Source organism: Bos indicus, chromosome 10, assembly GCF_029378745.1.
Source record: "Bos indicus isolate NIAB-ARS_2022 breed Sahiwal x Tharparkar chromosome 10, NIAB-ARS_B.indTharparkar_mat_pri_1.0, whole genome shotgun sequence".
In the NCBI taxonomy this organism is placed as follows: Eukaryota; Metazoa; Chordata; class Mammalia; order Artiodactyla; family Bovidae; genus Bos; species Bos indicus.
Genome location: NC_091769.1, coordinates 74736713 through 74757372, shown reverse-complemented (window position 1 = coordinate 74757372; position 20660 = coordinate 74736713). Strand labels below are relative to the sequence as shown.

Below are 20660 nucleotides of genomic sequence, written 5' to 3'. Positions count from 1 at the left end.
CGGAGTTTACCCAAACTCATGTCCATTGAGTCGGTGATGCCATCCAACCATCTCATCCTCTGTCATCCCCTTCTCCTCCTGCCTTCACTCTTAAGCTTGGTCTTAAAAAATCATTTTTTTTTTTGTTTTTAATGTGATTTCAAAACCAAATCTCAGGCCCCTAATCTGCAGGCAGGAAGAAGCTGAGGAAGCTCTACAGTCTTGAAATAGGATAAAATTTCCAACCCCGATAATAGGTTTGAACTGTAGAGGGAAATGGACAAAAATGAGCATCCAAAGAAAAGGAATCATGAGCCACAGAGAACAGTGGATGATAGAACTTATCCCACATAGCAGACTGAGAAACTAATAAAGGACTTTACCCCTCTGCCAGGGCAGCGGGGCATCACAGTGCCTGCCTGGCAGATCTCATCATTGCCTGGGACCAGTGATGGCTGAGCCTCTCAGCCGTGATTCCCTACAGCTTTTAATGGGAGTGTTAAGTCAGTTATACTGCTTTTCCACTTTGATACATTGTGCACATGTTTATATATGCATGTACGTATATATGCATGCATCTGTGTGTGTGTGTGTGTGTGTGTCTAGGGGGACAGATAGCTTATCTTTCTAGTTTATAGGACACCATATCAGGTTTCACCATCAGAAAATGGTACTGCTATTTATACTTTTGTGTAGCCTAAAGAGAGACTTTAAATTTTATATTTTCTAAGATTGTTTATCCAGTACATCTGCAAATTCCATTAGTCTTACTGGCAAAATAAATTCAGAATTTGACCACTTGTCACTACCTCCATTTCTATCTCTCTTGTCTTAGTCAAACATGATGTCTCAGCAGAGTTACCCAAAAAGCTTCCTAATTGGTACCTTCTTGCTGTCCTTCTGACTATATAATTTATTTTTTCCCACAACAGCCTGAGCTATCCTTTCAGAGTGGAAGTGAGACCCTCTGCTCCAAAGTCTCCTACGGCGTCTCCTCACATATAAAAACCGAAGTCCATGGCCTCCTCTCCAACCTCCTCGGCAGTAATTCTCCCCATAGTTACTAAATGCCAGCAGCTCTTCATTCCTCACTATTCATCAAACATGCAGACGCTCTCAGCTCTAGTTCCCCCCGTCCCCATGGCCATCTGCATGGCCAGCTTCTTCATTCCATGACTGTCTTCGCTCCAATATCACTTCCCAATAGAGATCCAACCACTTTGCCTTCTCTATGTCCCGATACTCTTTCTTTTTCTTTGTAGCCCACATCACCTGACATTCTATGGAATAGTTAAGAGGTTTTGTTTTGTTTACTGATATATACATAACTCTTAAACAGGGCTTGAAACATGGTAAGTGTTTAACAAATACAGTGTGAATGATTATCTTATTTGCTTCTGTATCCCACCATTCATGTGTCATAAAATAAATGCCCTGAGGATGTAGAATAGGACAGAATCGGAGAGTCGGACACGACTGAGCGACTTCACTTTCACTTTTCACTTTCATGCATTGGAGAAGGAAATGGCAACCCACTCCAGTGTTCTTGCCTGGAGAATCCCAGGGACGGGGGAGCCTGGTGGGCTGCCGTCTATGGGGTCGCACAGAGTCGGACACGACTGAAGCGACTTAGCAGGAGCAGCAGCTCTACCTGGGGGCAGTAAGTGAAAGTCTCCCAGCACTGTGGCTTCCTGGATGCCCAGCCTTAAGACTTTGCTCTCAGGAGAAGAGCCCAGATCTTGGTTGAATACTCTGTTGCTGTTATCTTGAAATTCTTTATCATTTTGAACAAGAAGACCTGCTTTTTTTTTTAGTGATATAATTCATGCAACATACAATTCACCATTTTAAAGGATACAGTTCAGTGATTTTTAGTACATTCACAAAATTTTGTAACCATCACCACTATCTAATTCCAGAATATTTTCATTACCCACAAAAGAAATCTCACACTTTCTAGTATTCATTCCCCATTTCCCATATCCCCTAAACTTTGGAAAACATTACTTCCTGACTAAATTTGCCTATTCTAAACATTTTATATAAGTGAAGTCATACAATGCATGACACTTTGTATCAGGCTTCTTGCACTTAGGGTGATATTTTCAAGGTGTCACATGGATCAGTACTTTGCTTCCTTTTATGGCTAGGTAATATTTTTTATATGCGTATATCACATTTTGTTTGCTGATTCATTCATTATTAGATATTTGGGTTGTTTCTACTTTTTGGCTATTATGAATAATGCCACTATGAACATTCATGTACAAGTTTTTGCATCACTACATTTTTTTTTTCTTGGATATATGCCTACTAGTGGAATTGCTGGGTTGTATGGCTACTGTATGTCACATTTTTGAGAAACTGACAAGCTGCTTTCCACAGAGGCATTTTTATATTTGCACCAGCAGTGTATGAGGGTTACACTTACTCTACATCCTCCCAACACTTGGTATTTTCTGCTATTAATAATACTTGTTATCTTTTTATTATAGCCATCCTAGAGGAAGTGAAATTGTGGTTTTGGCTTGCATTTCCCTAATGACTAATGATGCTGAGCACCTTTTCATGTGCCAGTTGATAATTTGTATAGCATCTCTGGGTAAATATCTTTTCTAATTCTTTGACTATTTTTGTATATTTTTATTGAAGTACAGTTGATTCACAATGTTGTATTAGTTTCAAGTGTAAAGCAAAGTGACTTATATTATTAATTGATCCCTCCCCCTTACTGTTTCTCTTCTGGTAAGCATAAGTTTGTTTTCTATTTCTATTGGCCTATTTCTCTTTTGTATATAAGTTCATTTGCAAAAGCTTTTTTGAGATTTCATATCTAAGTATTATTTGTCTTTCTCTCTTAATTACTTAGCATGATAATCTCTAAGTCCATCCATATTGCTGCAAGTGGTATTATTTCATTCTTTTTTACGATTAAGTTCTGAAATTTAGTGAAGTCCAAATTATTTATTTACTATTTTTGGTAGCTTGAGATTTAGGTGTCTAAGAAAGCTTTGCCTAATTCAAGGTCACTAAAATTTATGCCTTGGGTTCTTTCTAGGAATTTTATAGTTTTAGCTCTTACATTTAAGTCTTTGATATATTTTTGAGTTGAATTTTCTATATGGTATGAGACTTGCATCTGTATCTATCTATCTATATATTTTTTCTTTTTTGTGAACATGCAGTTGCTCCAGCACCATTTGTTGAAAAGGTTAATCTTTCCTAATTGAATCCTCTTGGCATTCTTGTCAAAAAGCAATTGACCATAAATGCATAAGTTTATTTTTAGACTCTTAGTTCTGTTCCAGTGATGTATAAGTCTGTCCTTATGCCAGTACCACACTGTCTTGATTACTAAAGCTTTGGAATAAGTTTTTAAACTGGAAAGTATGAATCCTCCAACTACATTCTTATATTTTGATATTTTTAGATATTCTGGGTCCCTCACATTTCCACCTATATTTTAGGGTCAGCTTGTCAGTTCCTGAAAAATAAAATTTGTATTTTAATTCCTAATCAATTTAGGAATTAAATCTACAGATGAATTTGGGGTATATTGTCATGCTAACAATATTTAGTCTTTCAGTTTATAAACATGAATATCTATTGATTTGGATCTTTAATTTATTTGAACAATGTTTTATAGTTTTTGTATATAAGTCCTGTGTTTCTTTTGTTAAAATTTTTCCTAAATATTCTATTTTCTTTGATGTTGTCTTCTGACATTATTTTCTTAGTTTTATTTTTAGATCATTCATTACTAGTATAGAAATACAACTAACTTTTTATTGATTTTGTATCCTGCATTTTTGCTGAAGTCCTTTATTAGCTCTACTATTTTTTTTGTCTGTATGTTTATGTATGTGTGCATGCATGCACAATTGTAGTGGATTCCTTAGGATTTTCTGTGTACCTAATCATGTCATCTCCAAATAGAGATGGTTTTAATTCTTCATTCTGGATGTCTTTTATTTCATTTTCTTGACAATTTCCGTGACTATTAGCTTTAGCACCGTGATGAATAGGAGTGGCAAGATGGTATGTACCTGTTTCTTTCCTGAACTCTTGAAAGAGCTTTCAGTATTTTACCATTAAGTATGATATTAGAGGCCCTGAATTTTTATGTTGTATTTGGCCCTACATATTGTATAGCCGGGCTTCCCTGGTGGCTCAGATGGTAAAGAATATGCCTGTAGTGCAGGAGACCTGGGTTCAATCCCTGGCTTGATCCCCTGGAGGAAGGCATGAAAACCCACTCCAATATTCTTGCCTGGAGAATCCCCATGGACAGAGGAGCCTGGTGGGCTACAGCCAATAGGGTCACAGAGTTGGACATGACTGAGCAACTAAAAAAAAAAAAAAAAGCACATTGTTTAGCTGGTCCTGACTCATAAAGACGAGCAGAGTGAGCTGAGGATTAAAGGATAAGTGGGAGCTCCCCAGCAGGTGAGGAGGAGGAGAGAGAACACTATGTGCAGTGTTAGATTCTAGATCTCGAATTGATTCAGTAGCTGGTGTGTGAAGGTCAAGTGAGAGTGAAGGAAAACAGAAGTTGGAAAAGAAGGTTAACTAACCACTGTAGGCTTGCTGACTGCATTAAAGAGCTTTGATTTTACTCTGTGATTTTTGTGTGTGGGACACTATCATGTTTGATATATAATAGTAAAGAATGGAATAAAGGGAAATAAAGGTAGAAACTGAGACAGGGAAGACAAATCATGGATTATTGCAATATTTGAGACTGAGTCTAAACTTTGCCAGCTTTACCTTGGATTAGCTATATTCTTGGTTTTGAAGACTTCGGCTTCCTGCTTTTATATTTTTTTAATGAAAAAACTTTAGTAATAGAAATGCATAATTATATCAGTTAAGTCTAGAATGTCCTGCTGTTGCTGCTGCTGCTGCTAAGTCACTTCAGTCGTCTCCAACTCTGTGCGACCCCCGTAGACGGCAGCCACCAGGCTCCCCGTCCCTGGGATTTTCCAGGCAAGAACACTGGAGTGGGTTGCCATTTCCTTCTCCAATGCATGAAAGTGAAAAGTGAAAGTGAAGTCGCTCAGTCATGTCCGACTTTAGTGACCCCAGGGACTGCAGCCCACCAGGCTCCTCAGTCCATGGGATTTTCCAGGCAAGAGTACTGGAGTGGGGTACCATTGCCTTCTCTGAGAATGTCCTGCATTTGCATCTTATTAACTACATCTATTCGTATTAGGCATTTCCCAACACATTAACAAAATCAAACAATTTTCTTTTTCTCTCATTTCCTTATTTTTTCCTTTCTACTCACCTCCCTTCCTTCCTTTTTCTTTGTATTAATCACTTAATTAATTAATTCCTCAAAGCTCATTTAGGACCTACAGGGCTGAACTAGATCTATAACACATTCCTTGCCCTGGAAGAGCCTATGAATGGTTGAATGAAGCAAGGCAGCCATATTTCAAATCAGAGTATGGTGTATCATTGTTATCCTTCAGTCACACATGGTCACCTGCCCCAGCTCTGTCACTGTGGCCTTTGTTAAAAAAAGTTTATAGCATCTGATATACACGCAATAGTGATTGCTAAGTGCTTCTTTGTTGTATTAGTTCAGGTTGGAATGGTTGAAAAGACTAGAGTTAGAATTAGTGACTAAGTTCATAGAAACAGTAAAAGGAACCAAAGCACCAAAACAACTAAGTCCTTAAAGACAGTCAGATAATCTGGAGCTGGTGTTTGATTGTATAAGTAGCTATAAATTCCTAGTCAATTCTGTAGATTCACAGATCTGGGAAGTGATGAGCCATTTCAGAGAGTATACCTCTATCCTCCAAATTACATAATACTAAATCCGTGTCATTAAATAAATGATTCTAACCCTTTTTTCCCCCTTGCTTTTATTGGATTTCAAAGTTCAGTACACATTCAAATTATTCAATTTTGATATCCCTTTTTATTATCAAATGTCCTACTTTTGAAGTGGAAAGCTCAGTTGGCCATGTTCCCTGTCAAGTTTAAGAAGCTTTTATCATTTAAATAAATTAAACCTTCCAGCATGGGCTCCACAGAACATAATGAAGCAAGGAGAAGAAAAGCTTAAATGAAATAAACCCTTTTACTCATAGAAACAGTACAGGCTATTGTGCATTCTACCAATAAATGTGTGGCTCTAATCATAGTCTGATTTGTGATTTTTCTTTTCTAATTCTGTCCTTAATTTTTTAGTGTTTATTAGCAATTTGACTTGCCATTCAGCAAAAGATAGACATGGTGCAAGAGGTTGTAGGAACCTCTTGCTCAAGGTTCCTAAAGAAAAAAGCAAATATTGCATTTTTAAAAGCTGATTTATTTTAATCCAAGTTGTTTCTTTACACGATTTAATTCTAATATAAGTTGATCTCCTCTGAACTTCACTCAGATCCTTTAATTATTTTTTAAAATAATGTTTTGGGGGATTTTGCTTTTAAATCTTTGTTTTCTAAGGGAAAATAATCATAATTTTATGTTATCATTTGGCAGAATTAATGTATATAGCTTATGTATTGAATTATTGAATTAATAGGAAATTTTTTACTTTCTGTATGACACATTGCCAATGTAAGAATCAATTGGATAATGAAAACTCTTATTATTTGAAGATTCTTTCAATGCCAAAAAGTAGCCTGCAGATTATTTTAATCTAAAATAAAAACACACTGTTTTGAAGGTTTAACTAACTAAAAATTATCAATCTTTCTCTTCCTTATGAATTTAAACCATTTTATTCTACATGATTAAAACGTTAAAGGTAAGAAGCACTTCTTTAGAAGGAAAGATTCAGCATGGACTGAGATAATTTATATGAGAATATTCATGCTTGTAATGGTAATGTAGAATAATTTTCATCCTATTTTTTATGATGAAATGTCTTCTTTGTAATAAAAACATGTTGTTATTGAAAGTTGGGGTTTAGAGTCATAAAATTATCTTCAAACTCTGAGCATTTATTATATTTAATGTTACTACATTTAATGTTTTTGAAATATGGTGACTTTATTTTCTTATTTGTTGTATAACACATTTTTTATAAGTCATAGCAAAGTCTATCAGGCTTTGCACATAAGACATAGGCCAACTGGTTGTGACACCTCTGTAATTTTTTTTTAAATTTTCAGGGCCTATATTCTCATACCTCGCATTAGGAAAGTTTTGCTTTGTCATCAGCCAGAAAATACATTCTTAATGGATGTTATTCTATTCTTACAGTTCAAGGATTCTTACTCAGGTTCTTTAAAGATTGATCTGTGGGTCAAAAACTTGAACTTGATTCTACTCAGCAAGTGTTTGTCAACTCTACTTATTCAACAAGCACAGAGCTTCAATTGTTTATTAATTTCACCACTTTGAGGGATGGTTCGTCATGGCAAATGCTCTGTGAAGGGTTGCCTTTTGGATGTTAAACTGCTGCATCACTCCCTACTTCATCCACTCACCTGTCTGGGTTTTCACAGGTACAGGAGGTGCTGTCAAAGTTATCCTGAAGAACTGCATTAGACTGTAATGGTTAACTGTTTGGGATCTGACTCCATGGATTTGTACCCTGGCCATTTACTAGCTGTGTGACTTACTGCAAACCATTTAAACTTTTTTGCTTCAGTCTGCTTTTCTGTAACATGAGAATAATAGGACCTATCTCATAGAGGAGTAATGACAGTTAAATGAGATAATACACTTGTAGAAGTGACCTCTTTTTTAATAAGTATTTTTGATAAGCATTTTTGAAAAAGTCATAATTTCTGTTCTACAGTCAAAATAGATAAATTTAGTCTCATTCAGGAAACTCCATTCAATTTAAAAGTTGTTTTTTTTTTTTTTTAAAGTGAGCTTTGACTTACAAGTCTGTTTATGCTAAATAGTTGATTAAATCCAAGTATGAATTCTTTGGATTCTGTTTTTCATATACAAAACCTCATTCTTTCTTTTTCTCATTTCCTTTTACATCTTTTTGGTGACAAAATATGCCAACCCAGTTCTATTTTATTTGTCCCTTGATGCAGAGTGGCAGCCTGGCCCTGTCACAGAACTCCCCTTGTACTCAGTAGTATGGCATTAGGAGTCTTTGTTCTCCACTTAGTGGTAGCTGTGTCAAAGGCCTTTGTTGGTTTTTGGTTGATGGAGAGGGCCTGGCTGGTAAGGGAAACTGGAGAAAGAAGGCTTATTTTTTTAAACTGATGTTTTACTTGGGCATATTACATCCTTAAATCACAAAGCATCCCAAATTTGGTAAGCACACAATAACTATAAGCAATTATTAGCCATTGTATTGAAAATTTAAAGTATGGCCTAAGATGCCCACAGATTCTCAGTCTCCAGGAACCCCACATCTTTCATCTGTGAACCTCACATGGCAGTATAAATTTATCCCATTCAGATAAATAATGTATGATTTTTTAGTGTGTCCTAAATATTGCATGGATGTGTTGTATTTTATCTGACATCCCTGTGTACCAAGCCTTGCCCTCCTCCACTGTTCATTTGACTTAGATGCATTTCCCCACCCCCAAAATGTGAAGGGTAATCTCAGTTACCACCCCTCACCAAGGCTATGTCTTTCCAAGTCTAAGTAACTACAGTTAAAAACAAACCAGGCTGGAGTCCAGTGGGAAGAAGGATGTGACCCACCGTTTACATTAGTCCCTTTATGTCAGTTCATAGAATCAAAGTAACTGCATTTACAACGAAAGGGAATGATCCAGGAATAGAGTATCTTCATTTCCATGTTTAGATTTGTCTGGTCTCAAAAAGTGTTAATATCTTGAAGTTTAGAACAAGCCTTATTTACCTAGGAAGCATGAGAAATATGTCAACCCTTTGAAAGACTTCTTATTAAACTGCTGGAGCTTTGATGTCAGACTAAAGAGATTAGAATTACATTTTTCAAAAAGATCTATTTCGTGTACTAGTAGAGAAGGGAAAATATGCTGGTCTTTATAGACAGTTACTGAATTTAGAGAATATTTATTTTAAAATATGAATTATTACTTCTTGATAAGCTATATTTAGTGCATCAATATCAATTTAGAAAATGTGCTTTTATAGGGAGAATTGCCTCTCCTCTCCCTGACTTCTCTGTTTACAGTGATCATCACTAGTATTGGTTCTAGCATAAGATCAATGACTATACGGAGACAGAGGTGATGAAAATGGTTTCAAACAGAAAGTGTTTTATGAGAGTTCAAGGGAGATAATCAACGTATTCTGAGAGTCTATTACATGAGAGAGACTATATACTTCACATGTAGTTCTAATCCAACCAACAGCTTAATAAGAGAGGGTGATAGAGGCAAGTAATTTTGCTAGCATCATAAAATTATCTGATTCTGAAAGCACACTAATGTAACTCCCTTGTGAATATTCCTTATAACCCTCATCTGTAGTTATTTTGTTCTTTAGAGTAAAAAATCTTGCACTTTCCAAATTCACCTCTGACTCTGATAATATAAGTGGTAATAATTTCTTACATAGTCAGTCTTTTGTATTTTTCTTGATGGAGTTGTAACTTCACAATATTATTTTCAAAATACATTTTTAATAAAATCTATGCTTACTTATATTTGTGAGTGCTCATCTAATCCTGCATGTACTATGTATTTAACTTTACATTTGAATTTTTAAAATATTGGAATTTGAAGAGTCTAGCCTCCTACTCAGTGAAAGTATTACATGGACAATGTTCTTATTTCTGTTCGAATATTTCAGTGGTGTGAATTTCATGAGTTTTTGAGGCAGTGTAATCAGTTAATGCGTAGTAGTTTGAAATAAAGTTTGTATACTGACCTGGTATTTACCTTCCCGAAGCTTCTATATATAAATCCTTGTTCTAGCCTCAGAGCCACCTAAATAAATTTAATCCCTCCTTCTATCCAACTCACAGTGCTATGTCGGTAGACTGCCTAAATTTTCAGTATTTTTATAGCTTAGAACTCTTATTATTTGACCTCTAAACAGAGGATGACATTACGAAGGGGTTTCAATCATATTAATATGATCAAAAAGAAAAAAGAAAAACTTACATGAAATAGTGATATATTGCAAAGAGATAAATATGTTTTCTTGCACATGCATGTATACATGTATGAATATACATATATACTAACATATTAATAGATGTTTATATTTATGTATTTGTCTATTTTCTGTGAAATGGGAATGTGAACAAGAAAGCAAATAGCTCTATTTAGTTGTTTCTTAACTACATTCCCCCTCTGATATGCAAGGAAGTGGGACAAAATGAGCTGAGCAAGTTTAGTCAGTGTTTCTATGTCTAATTTCAAGTGTACTGTACCTGTTAACTGGCACTGGACTATTTTTCCCTTCAGAAGTGGTCTTGCTTGCCCTATCTTCAAGAGTTTCCTTTGGAAAACAGAATACACCTGGTATCTTGTCACACAAGTATTAAGTCATCTGTTTCTATAGTCAAGTTTTTAATCTTTCTGCCCCTCCACAGATCATTTTCCGCAAAATCAGTGATGTGAAGAAAGAAGAGGAGGAGCGCCTCAGGCAAAAGAATGAGGTCACCCTCAGCATCCCCGTGGACCATCCGGTAAGAAAGCTCTTCCAGAAATTCAAGCAGCAGAAGGAGCTGCGGAATCAGGGGTCAACGCAGAGTGACCCCGAGCGGAACCAGCTGCAGGTAGAAAGCCGCTCCTTACAGAATGGAGCGCCCATCACCGGCACCAGTGTGGTCACCGTGTCGCAGATCACACCCATTCAGACGTCTCTGGCCTACGTGAAAACCAGCGAGTCCCTCAAGCAAAACAACCGCGATGCCATGGAACTCAAGCCCAGTGGTGGCGCTGACCCCAAATGTCTCAAAGTCAACAGCCCCATAAGAATGAAGAATGGAAATGGGAGAGGGTGGCTGCGACTCAAGAATAATATGGGAACCCATGAGGAGAAGAAGGAAGACTGGAATAACGTCACTAAAGCTGAGTCGATGGGGCTATTGTCCGAGGACCCCAAGGGCAGTGACTCAGAGAACAGTGTCACCAAAAACCCATTAAGGAAAACGGATTCCTGTGACAGTGGGATTACAAAAAGTGACCTTCGTTTGGATAAGGCTGGGGAGGCACGAAGCCCATTAGAGCACAGCCCCATCCAGGCTGATGCCAAACACCCCTTTTATCCCATCCCCGAGCAGGCCTTACAGACCACACTGCAGGAAGTCAAACATGAACTCAAAGAGGACATTCAGCTGCTAAGCTGCAGAATGACTGCCCTGGAGAAGCAGGTGGCAGAAATCTTAAAAATACTCTCAGAGAAAAGTGCACCCCCAATCTCTTCTCCAAAATCCCAAATGCCTCTCCAAGTACCTCCTCAAATACCCTGTCAGGATATTTTTAGTGTTTCAAGGCCTGAGTCACCTGAATCTGACAAAGATGAAATCCACTTTTAATATATATATACATATATATTTGTTAATATATTAAAAACAGTATATACATCTATATACATATGTGTATATATACAGTATATACATATATATATATATTTTCACTTGCTTTCAATATGATGAACACAATATGGATTTTGATGTGTAAATATTGCATGTCCAGCTGGATTCTGGCCTGCCAAAGAAGATAATTATTAAAAAGTAGACATTGCTTGTATATTATGCAGTTGACTGCATGCACAATTTACATTTATTTATAATCTCTATTCTGTAATTTTTAAAAGTATGATTTTTGTTAACCAAGGCAGTGTAATAGTTGAAGAATCAGGGTCCAACCTGCCAATGTTGCCATGACAAATTTGATCTCAGGCTGAGTATACTGATCTGTCATTTCCTCACTCTTCTGTTAAGTTAAAATTATAAATTAACGCCAAGGAATCATTCAACCTTTTAAACTATTAGTGCCATTTTATGATTTCATTCCATAGGATATTTTTCTGTAACATAGTATTAGGCTATTTTCCACAACAGGCAGTATTTGCTCCGTTGAAATAACTGTTTTGTTGCCTCAGTCAGACATCGACGTGGGATATGGAACTTACTACTTGGGTTTGTGCATGAATTGCATTTTTGCTCAACTGTACCTCTCCTTGTTCAACATTTACTTAGATAGTAATCATTAACTCTTATGTAAGGATATCCCTACTCCCTTCATCTTGGGTAACAGCCACCATCTTATAAGCTCATGTTTTTCAACCCCATAAATACTGAACTATTAATATCGTGTATATTATTATAGAAATACTGCACCACAGGGTAAAAGGGTCTTTTTAACCATTTATGTTAGAGATGCTGATTTTCCAAAGGTGGTGAATGTTCTAAATTTTATTTTTAACTTGCTCAAAGGTGAACTTGAAAGGTTCTTAGCAAAAGAAAACCAAGCAGACAATATTTAACATATACAAAATTTAACTAGAATAACATAAAATAAAAAAGAATATAAAAAGATAAGTTTTGTAGCATATTTGTGACTTAGAAAGAATGAAGCACAGATACAGAATTGCTCACACCCGATTCTTACTGCTTGTAGAGGTACTACATGAAATGTGGTTAGGAAAAAAAAAAACAACACTAAAAAGTAGATGTTAAGTTGTTCAACTCAGACAACTGCTTTTCTATAATATTATTCTAGTTACAATTTTCTAAAGCTTTTTTTGCACACGGTTCTATTGCTGGACTTCTGCTGAGTTGATACAATTGAGGCTCAGGCAGATCTGCTTATGAAAGGAGGGTACTAAAGACCAAATTTCAGAGTCTTTTGGGCCACAAATCCTCTTCTTAGAAAGTGCCTATTATCAATTAAAAAAAAAAGTAACAGAAGATCGTGTATAGCTACACTCTCAAATGCTATGTATTGAGAATAAAATGCACATTCATTTGTAAGAACTTAGGAAAGTTTATTTCTTTTGACTAAAGTTTATTTTATAAAGTTGATCAGAGAGGCATACTTTTAAATTGGTGCATGAATGACATTTAATAGTGGAAGCAGGGCAGTTAATGTTTGCATTGAGTTGAAAATATATAACAGTAGTTTGTATATTATTGGACCATCTGTACATATATATTAACATACACGAGGTGATAGCAAAATCAAGAGATATTTTGATGTATTGTACCCATTTTTATGAGCTTTTTAAACTGTCTCCCAGGATCCCCAAACAAAAACAACAGAACTAAAAGACAAGTTACGACCATCCGCCTGGAGAAGTATAAAGCAAAGTGATTTGTAAAAACAGTTGATATTTTAGAATTTCTATTAGAGCTTCTTCGCATGCCCACAAGATGTGCCTCTTTAATCCAGGAATTTCAGGACAGATGTTATGTGCCATGGGTTCCATTTTCCTATTTTTGTGCCCATAACTTCCATTACTCATAATGGAAGCTTTCAGGGTAGCACGTCTTCATGCTATGCTACAATAACTACCTACCATAGGCACAGGACAATGAAGTAATCATGGTGTAAGAAATCAACGTTGCAAGTGGGACTCCACTGCTTTCATGATGAGGATGGTACTTTTCTTTGACCTCTGATATTTATTGAATTTCAGGGTATTTTCTATTTAACCATGTCTGAGACAAACTTGCCTAAGCTTTCAAAAGTGAGTGGTAAAAAATAATCTGAGTACAGAAATGGTTAGTTTAACTTTAGCCACATGCTTCAGAAATAGCGGTTGGTGTAAAAGTATGAGTAACTGAAACATCAGAGTGGTTTGTAGTTGGCAATCCATGCCTTTGCTTATTAGCGTTGCTAATATTTACTGTGTTCTAACTGTGACTTCATCTAATTGACCTACAATATTGATGTTCATGTATTGGGAAAAGAAATATATGGCTTAAAACTACTTTAGTACAAAGGAGGGAAGAGTATCAGTTGCTTATTTATGGTGCAGTTATCACAGTATTCTTTCCAGCCACCCCTGTTCCTGTGTGCATGACATGATGTGGTGCTGAATACACTCTGCTGTTTTCAGCAGAAATGCATGTGTTCAGCAAACCTTGTATATAGAGTAATCTTATAGGTTCCCAGATTCCACAACTCTTTCCAGTCAAACTTACTCAGACTTGGGTAAAGGGTGATCGCTTACTTTAATATGTCCAATAATGATACAATCATGTTCTGTGTTGCCTCAACCAGCACATAGACAGTAGGTTCTCTCTAAGGGGACCGGAGGACTGCATGTTTCATTCTTACGCTGTATAGATGCTCTTGATGCATCCAGAATAAAATTTTTATTATTATCTTTCTGAACAATGTAATAATAGGAGTAAATAGATATGTATTTAAAATTGGAACATTTTTCCAAAGCACCTTACACATCTTCAATATTCTTTTATAATAATGTATAAGATCAGATGCTGTACCCTGGACAGGTGGTTGCAACATGATAGCAGAAGTCAAACAAAAAAAATGTGAGCTGCATATCAGGATGACAAGTTTTATCAGTCTGTATTAGGATATTATTGCACTACATTGATCTAGTAAATAGAGGAGCTTATGATAAAGGCAAATAGGAACACAAAAGGCAGATGACAATTTCAAAGCAGTTCATGTACCACATTGACATAAACAGTCTTTAGAATGGTCCGGGCATAGATGTTGAATAGAGACACAGACTTCATTGTTAAAATGGAAATTTTTTGATGATGACACAGGTTTCATCTTACATTAAGTATAGCAGTACAAATGTCCTTTCTAATTCTCTGGCTCTGATCTATGGGGTCGCAAAGAGTTGGGCATGACTTACTAACTGAACAACAATAGCAACACAGATGTCCTAAGTATTCAGTTAAAAAAAAATTATGTAGATCAGAGCAAGAGATTTAGAAAGTTTGGGGTTTTAAATTGTTCTTAAGAACAAATATATATTCCCAGAGTACCCAGCACTTTAATAGGAATATTAATTATGACCACTAAATAAAGTGCATTTTGAAAGCTAATCTTATTGGAGCCTAAATGAAAATCTGTTTTCTGTCCTTAACTTTAAGGAGATTTGGTTCACTTGTTCTATTTTAAATAACTAAATTCTTCTAGAAAGCTTTATTTTTAAATTAGTCTTCAGAGCAATGATTGTTTATGAAGTGTGCAGTGGCTGATACTAGTGAAATTATTTGTCATATCCCTAATAAATGCTACTATCTTGTAAAATTGTTATCTTTTAAGTAATCCTATGTCTCCTTTCCAAAATTTCATGTAGGTAATCAGAAAGTTTGTCTAGAGTGTACATATCATACATGGATAACTTTAAAATAGGAATATTTGTAATCACGTGAATGTTGAGTTTCATACTTTGTTATGTATAAGAGTGTTTCTCTTGTGGTCTAGATGGAAAGGGAGAGAAGAAAGAACAACTTTTTGGAAAACTAGAATTCAATCCTAGGATGAATATCTGAGCTCTGTCTTGGATTCAGAATCTGTGTCTTTGTCATAATCACAGTAACTATGGGCAGGTTAGCTGTTTTTTAGTGTAGCTGGGCTTCAGTTTCCCAATCAGTAATTCATAAGATAAGAACTGTCCTCTTCTTATATCAAGATGATGTTAGGTCAGTGGAAAATCATCTTCCTCTTTGATGAAAATAACACTAAAGACAAATTATCATTTTGTTTTGTTTTTTCTTTCATAGAAGACCAGCCAAGATGCATTTTCTAAATATTCTAGGTTTTAGAGAAGACTTCTCTGGTCAGACAGTGGTGGCAAAAGACATAAGTCACTGACATGTGAACATAAGATTTGAAAATTATCTGGGGATATACAGCTACTAATCAAACATGAAAAGAATGAAGAACTTTTAGAAAAGAAGAGAAAAATAAGAGAAAAAGTCATATATAAATATTATGATTTTTCTTATTCTATTTAATCATATAGCTCAGCAGAAATTCTCAATTTTGTGAGAAAATATAAACAAATTGAGTATTCAAGGTATATTTCATCCTCAACCTTTTGTATAAAAATAATGACTTAACTCCAGATAGTGGCTGCACATAGGTAGATGCTCTTATACCAAAATTTTTAACTATGAAAGAATCCTTTCCAATGACCAGTTTTTCAATGTGTATCTTGAATTGGAAAAAGAACGGTTTTAAAAAAGGAAAACCATTTGAATTACATTAGAGAACTACTCATGTTGTATCCTAATGAGAGTGTTTTAATTTTTTAAAGTTATAATTTATGATTAGTGATATCGATAACTCAAAGAAGCTACTTATAGTACGTAAAAATTTACTTTCAAAAATGAGATTCATTTTCTTAATGATTGTTCATTCTGCAAAGACAGTCCTGCAAGCTAAGAGATACACTCAAACCTGCTGTATTACGTTTGCTATGACCCTTTGAGCAAAGAAAACAGCAAAAGCACGTAGAAACAAAGGGGAAGTTTTAATGTACTACAAGAGGTATTTAGATCTCTTTTTGGATTTTCTAATCTTTCCATCAAATCGGAATTTAAAAATTGCTATTAAAAGTTAGGAATTTGGTGTTATTTTGAAAACAGACACAATATCTCAAGTTAAAGAAAGAGTAGTTATAAATGTCTGAAACTTTCAAGGAGTATTAGAGAAGGTTTAAGGGGATAGATAGATAGATCATCATTGACCATGACTTTTTGCTATGCATTGTAATCCTTATGAGTTATTTGCTAAGTGGGCAGTAACATATGTTTATCTACAGTGATGGGCCTGTGGCATTCCAACTCACAGTCTTATTACATATGTATTTGCATACGTGAATAAATGGTTTCAATCAGCTTGCTCTCAGTGTAAACTGGTACTTCCTAAATGTTGTTAGCAACTTCAGTAATAAAGACTCTTCCAAGTATGGCATGATGTTTATTATTTTTTAGAGGGCTGATATATATTAATTTTACATTATAGGAAAATTCTTCTCATCTTGGTCTGAGAAAACATACCAAGAAGTTATACATGGGGGACTACAGGATCAGAAGAAAAATAGAGTAAGGTTTTAAGTAGGATAGTCATGCCAGACTGCATGATTTCACAGGAGTGCAGATCAGGATTTGCATTTTCATATTTGGAACAAATCTACAAAGCATGTAATGGAGATTGCAGTTTAGTGCATGGAGATGTAAGCGTGGTCTTTGGCAAAGATTACAGGTACAATAAGATCAACTTTTGTGAGTTTATGTAGAATTTTTTTCTTTTTTTGACTTCCCTTAGTTTTAATGGTGTACATTGCTTTACATTTATCGACTGCTCTGTGTAAATATGTGCAGCCTTCTCAATGAGAAGGGGTAGCTAAGTCTGAATCTTTCATTAATCATCATGTATACATGGCTGTGGAGTAGATGAGGAAGCTTGTCAGGATAGCATAGCTATTGAGATTTTAACACAGGCAGGCAGACCCTGGAGAGAAAACTTTATTTTACAAACTATTGTCATTGCAAGGGCTATCTAGTCCAACCACAAATTTCAAATATTTCAAGACACGTACTTTAAAAGTTTCCTAAAATTAAAATAATTTTTAAAACTTCACTCTATGATATAAATGTAGTTTTTAAATTTTCCATAGTAGATTAGAATAAATGACAGAGATTGAACGCATAACTGTTGCAAGCACAGAGTGCCTCATCCTAATAATGAACTTTTCCGTTATTTCTCCCCACAATTGACAAATATCAGTAGAGGTAAGTTGCCAAATGTGGTTATAAGTAAGAAGCAAGTGTGGTCACTAGTATTAATATTTCCTTTTCCAACTTTATTTTAACATAAAGAGGTAATGTATGATATTCAAGAAAAACAAGAAATATTCAATTTCTTTGCCTATAATCTCTTATTTTTTATTATTGGTATTTGAATGAGACTATAGGATATTTTATTTTTAAAATTTATTTTGACCCACTGAGTTCTAAGTGTATTATGCAGATCTTTTCTTTTTTTAATTATACCACTGTTGGCTTCTTGGCCAAACCACTACTAAACGCATTATCCAAATGAACTATTTCAGCTTAGAATAGCAATTTGTATTATTTCCAAATTGAATTAACTTTTTGTAAGTTTATTTACTTCAGAGAGTTTAAATAGTTTTCTCTAATGAAAAAAATGTTAATTTTCTTCATGTGATTTATTTATTCTATCCTTTGAAATGTTTTTAAGCTAATGTTTTGGTATAAGGAGGAAAAGCAAGGTATTACATTATACTCTGGGACCCTCGGCCCAAACCATCTTGTTTTCACTTTGATGATAATACAGTGAGAGGTAACCATAGCAAAGATCAGTCTACCTTTTTCATAACAACTGGGGAGGGCCCCGATGACACTGCATAAAGCTTTTATAGTCGGCTCACTTCATCGCTGGCTTTTACATTATCACTGTGTTACTATAGAAATAAGGCCATGACTTGTGCTACATCTAAATATATTTGTTCAAGGAATAGTTGACCTAAAAGTGCAACTGGGCCAGAGTTATAACTGAGGAAATAAAAAAAGAGGAGTGGGAATAACAGTTCCTTCCTCTTAATGTGTTTTCCTCTGTGTGATGCTTTTAGATGTTTATTTATTTATAGATAATTTATGTTGTCGAAAAGCATCGTTGAACCTTTAATGAAACACAGGAAGTGATGTGAAAGTTTTTCGAGTGCCATAGCTTTAATACATATATAAATGAGTGCTCCCCCATCAATTGCGTTTAGAACCTCTAGCTGTAACCGAGAAGCCGAGGCCTATAAGTACCTAGCTGCTTGGGTTCTTCATGGAGTAAAACCAAGAGGATCTGATCACTGTCTCATTTATGCATATGCACTGACTGCTGAATGATGAGCCCAATCAAGCTGAAAATATCTACACTGATGCATAAATAAACCATATTGAGTATCCATAGTAATTAAATGAAGTCATTCACTACCAAATAATTTATCTTTCTCTGCTAAATCCTCTTCAGTGACATGAAATTTAATGTTTTCCTTCCACAGTCAGGCTCTCTATTGGGAAACTGGACTTTGTGATTAGGGCAACATAAAGAATACTTAGGTCACAGAGATGTTTGTATCATGAATCCCTCATTTGCTCTTCAACTTTTTCCAACCAAAGTATGATGGGAAGGATCCTAGATGAGACCGTGATTGAGGTAAAAAGGAAGAACAGCTAGCCAACTATGCAAAATCATGATCAAGATTCATTTTGAAATTCATATCAAAGATATTTCGATAGACCTGGGTATTTAATAACAATGTATCATAGTCATGCATTGCCAGTTTATTAAAAAAAAAAAAGCCCAATGTGCTTTCATTTAAAATCAAGATTATTTAAAATATTCCATATTTATAAAAATAGTGGCAAAGATTGGTTTTTGATCTCTTCAGAAATGTTTTCATGTTATGATTCTCAGTGTTCTTTTTCAAAGAGGGTAAAAATGTCTTGATGTCTTGTTCCCATCCATCTTATTGGCAGCACTGCCATCTTCCACTGAGCAGTCATCTTCCTCCTTAGATTCTATTCACAGTTAAAGTGAGCTAAAACATGAATTTGATGTTAAGAACGATGTGATTATTACTGCACTGAAACTGGAAGCCAATTTAGATCTATTTCTACCCTAAATGTCCATTGTAGTTTATGGGAAAAGCAATGATTCCTAGAAGTGCTTGGTACTCAGACAAAACAAAGTAAAATGTGCATATTTATGATAAATCAGAGACTATAGATTTCGTTCTATTCTATGCTCTAGTGACTTTGTTTACATTAGTTGCAGTGTTTTGTATATTATACTGCAGATTCCTGACTAAAACACTAATGTTACTATGGAAATTCACTTTTGCAAATTTGTAAATGTTTTTGCCACTGCAACCATACTAATGGGAATTTGGGGTATTAAAAATGTCTGTATCTATAAAGGTTAATTCACTGGAAACAACTGATTTATGTATTGGCCAAGGAAATAAATGCAAAAACTTCTTGTGATGTTTTAATACCTAATATGCTAAGCAGTACTAGTTTGTTCTGTTCAAAATTAATTCATGTTTAATAGATCATTGTTTTCTACTTAAAGGTATTGCAGTGTGTAATGCAGAAATTTTGTATGTACTATTGACTTATTACTGATTGCTGAGAGAATGTGTGAAAATGTTTTGAATGCTTGTGATCAAAATTTAATTATTTCTGGGAAGTTTATGGTGATTATCACTTTACTTAAGATTTGTTCTCAAAAAATCATTTTTAAAAAGTGAATTGGCAGGTGGAAGTTTCTAACCCCAAAGAATTCTGGGTTTCAGCACAATAAACTGTATTTCATCAGGGAGGATTAACTTTCATTTTTTCCCACTTTATTTAAATGTGAATATTTTTTCATGATACAGAATAAAATGTGCATTTTATGGAACTTGTTTGAATTGAGTCTTTGTTGAAAATTATTGTCTTGAATTTAGTTTAGTAAATGAAAAGTTTCACATTACAAACATATGAAGCAGTGGGTTCAAATAAAAATCTTTTGATATTAATAATTAGCTTAAAATGTTATTTTAAACTTTTATAATACCTTTACTCTGATAAATTGTAGTGATGGGAGAAGTAATAAAATTAGAGTCATATCTGAAACTGAATTTTAAACCCCAGTGGTAAGTGTGCTTGAATTAGAAGATGTATCTGTTTTGTGAAAGATAGAAAATAAAATCTAGATAGAATATTGGAGAAAATTTTATTTTTAAGAGATTTCTTAATATTTCTTCATTCTATCAATATATAAAAATGTTATTATTTCCCTAACATTATA

The 20660-nt window shown here is 34.9% G+C and overlaps 1 protein-coding gene across 2 annotated transcripts in view; it reads left to right on the top strand.

Moving 5' to 3' along the window:
- Positions 1-20270, top strand: part of KCNH5 (potassium voltage-gated channel subfamily H member 5) — a 425893-nt gene extending 405623 nt beyond the window's left edge. For both annotated transcript variants that reach the window (XM_070797700.1, XM_019967980.2), the window contains one exon: positions 10442-20270. In XM_070797700.1, coding sequence (XP_070653801.1) covers positions 10442-11389 — 948 coding nt within the window. In that variant the 3' untranslated portion in view covers positions 11390-20270. The remainder of the gene's footprint in view (positions 1-10441) is intronic.
- Positions 20271-20660: the final 390 nt, after the last annotated feature.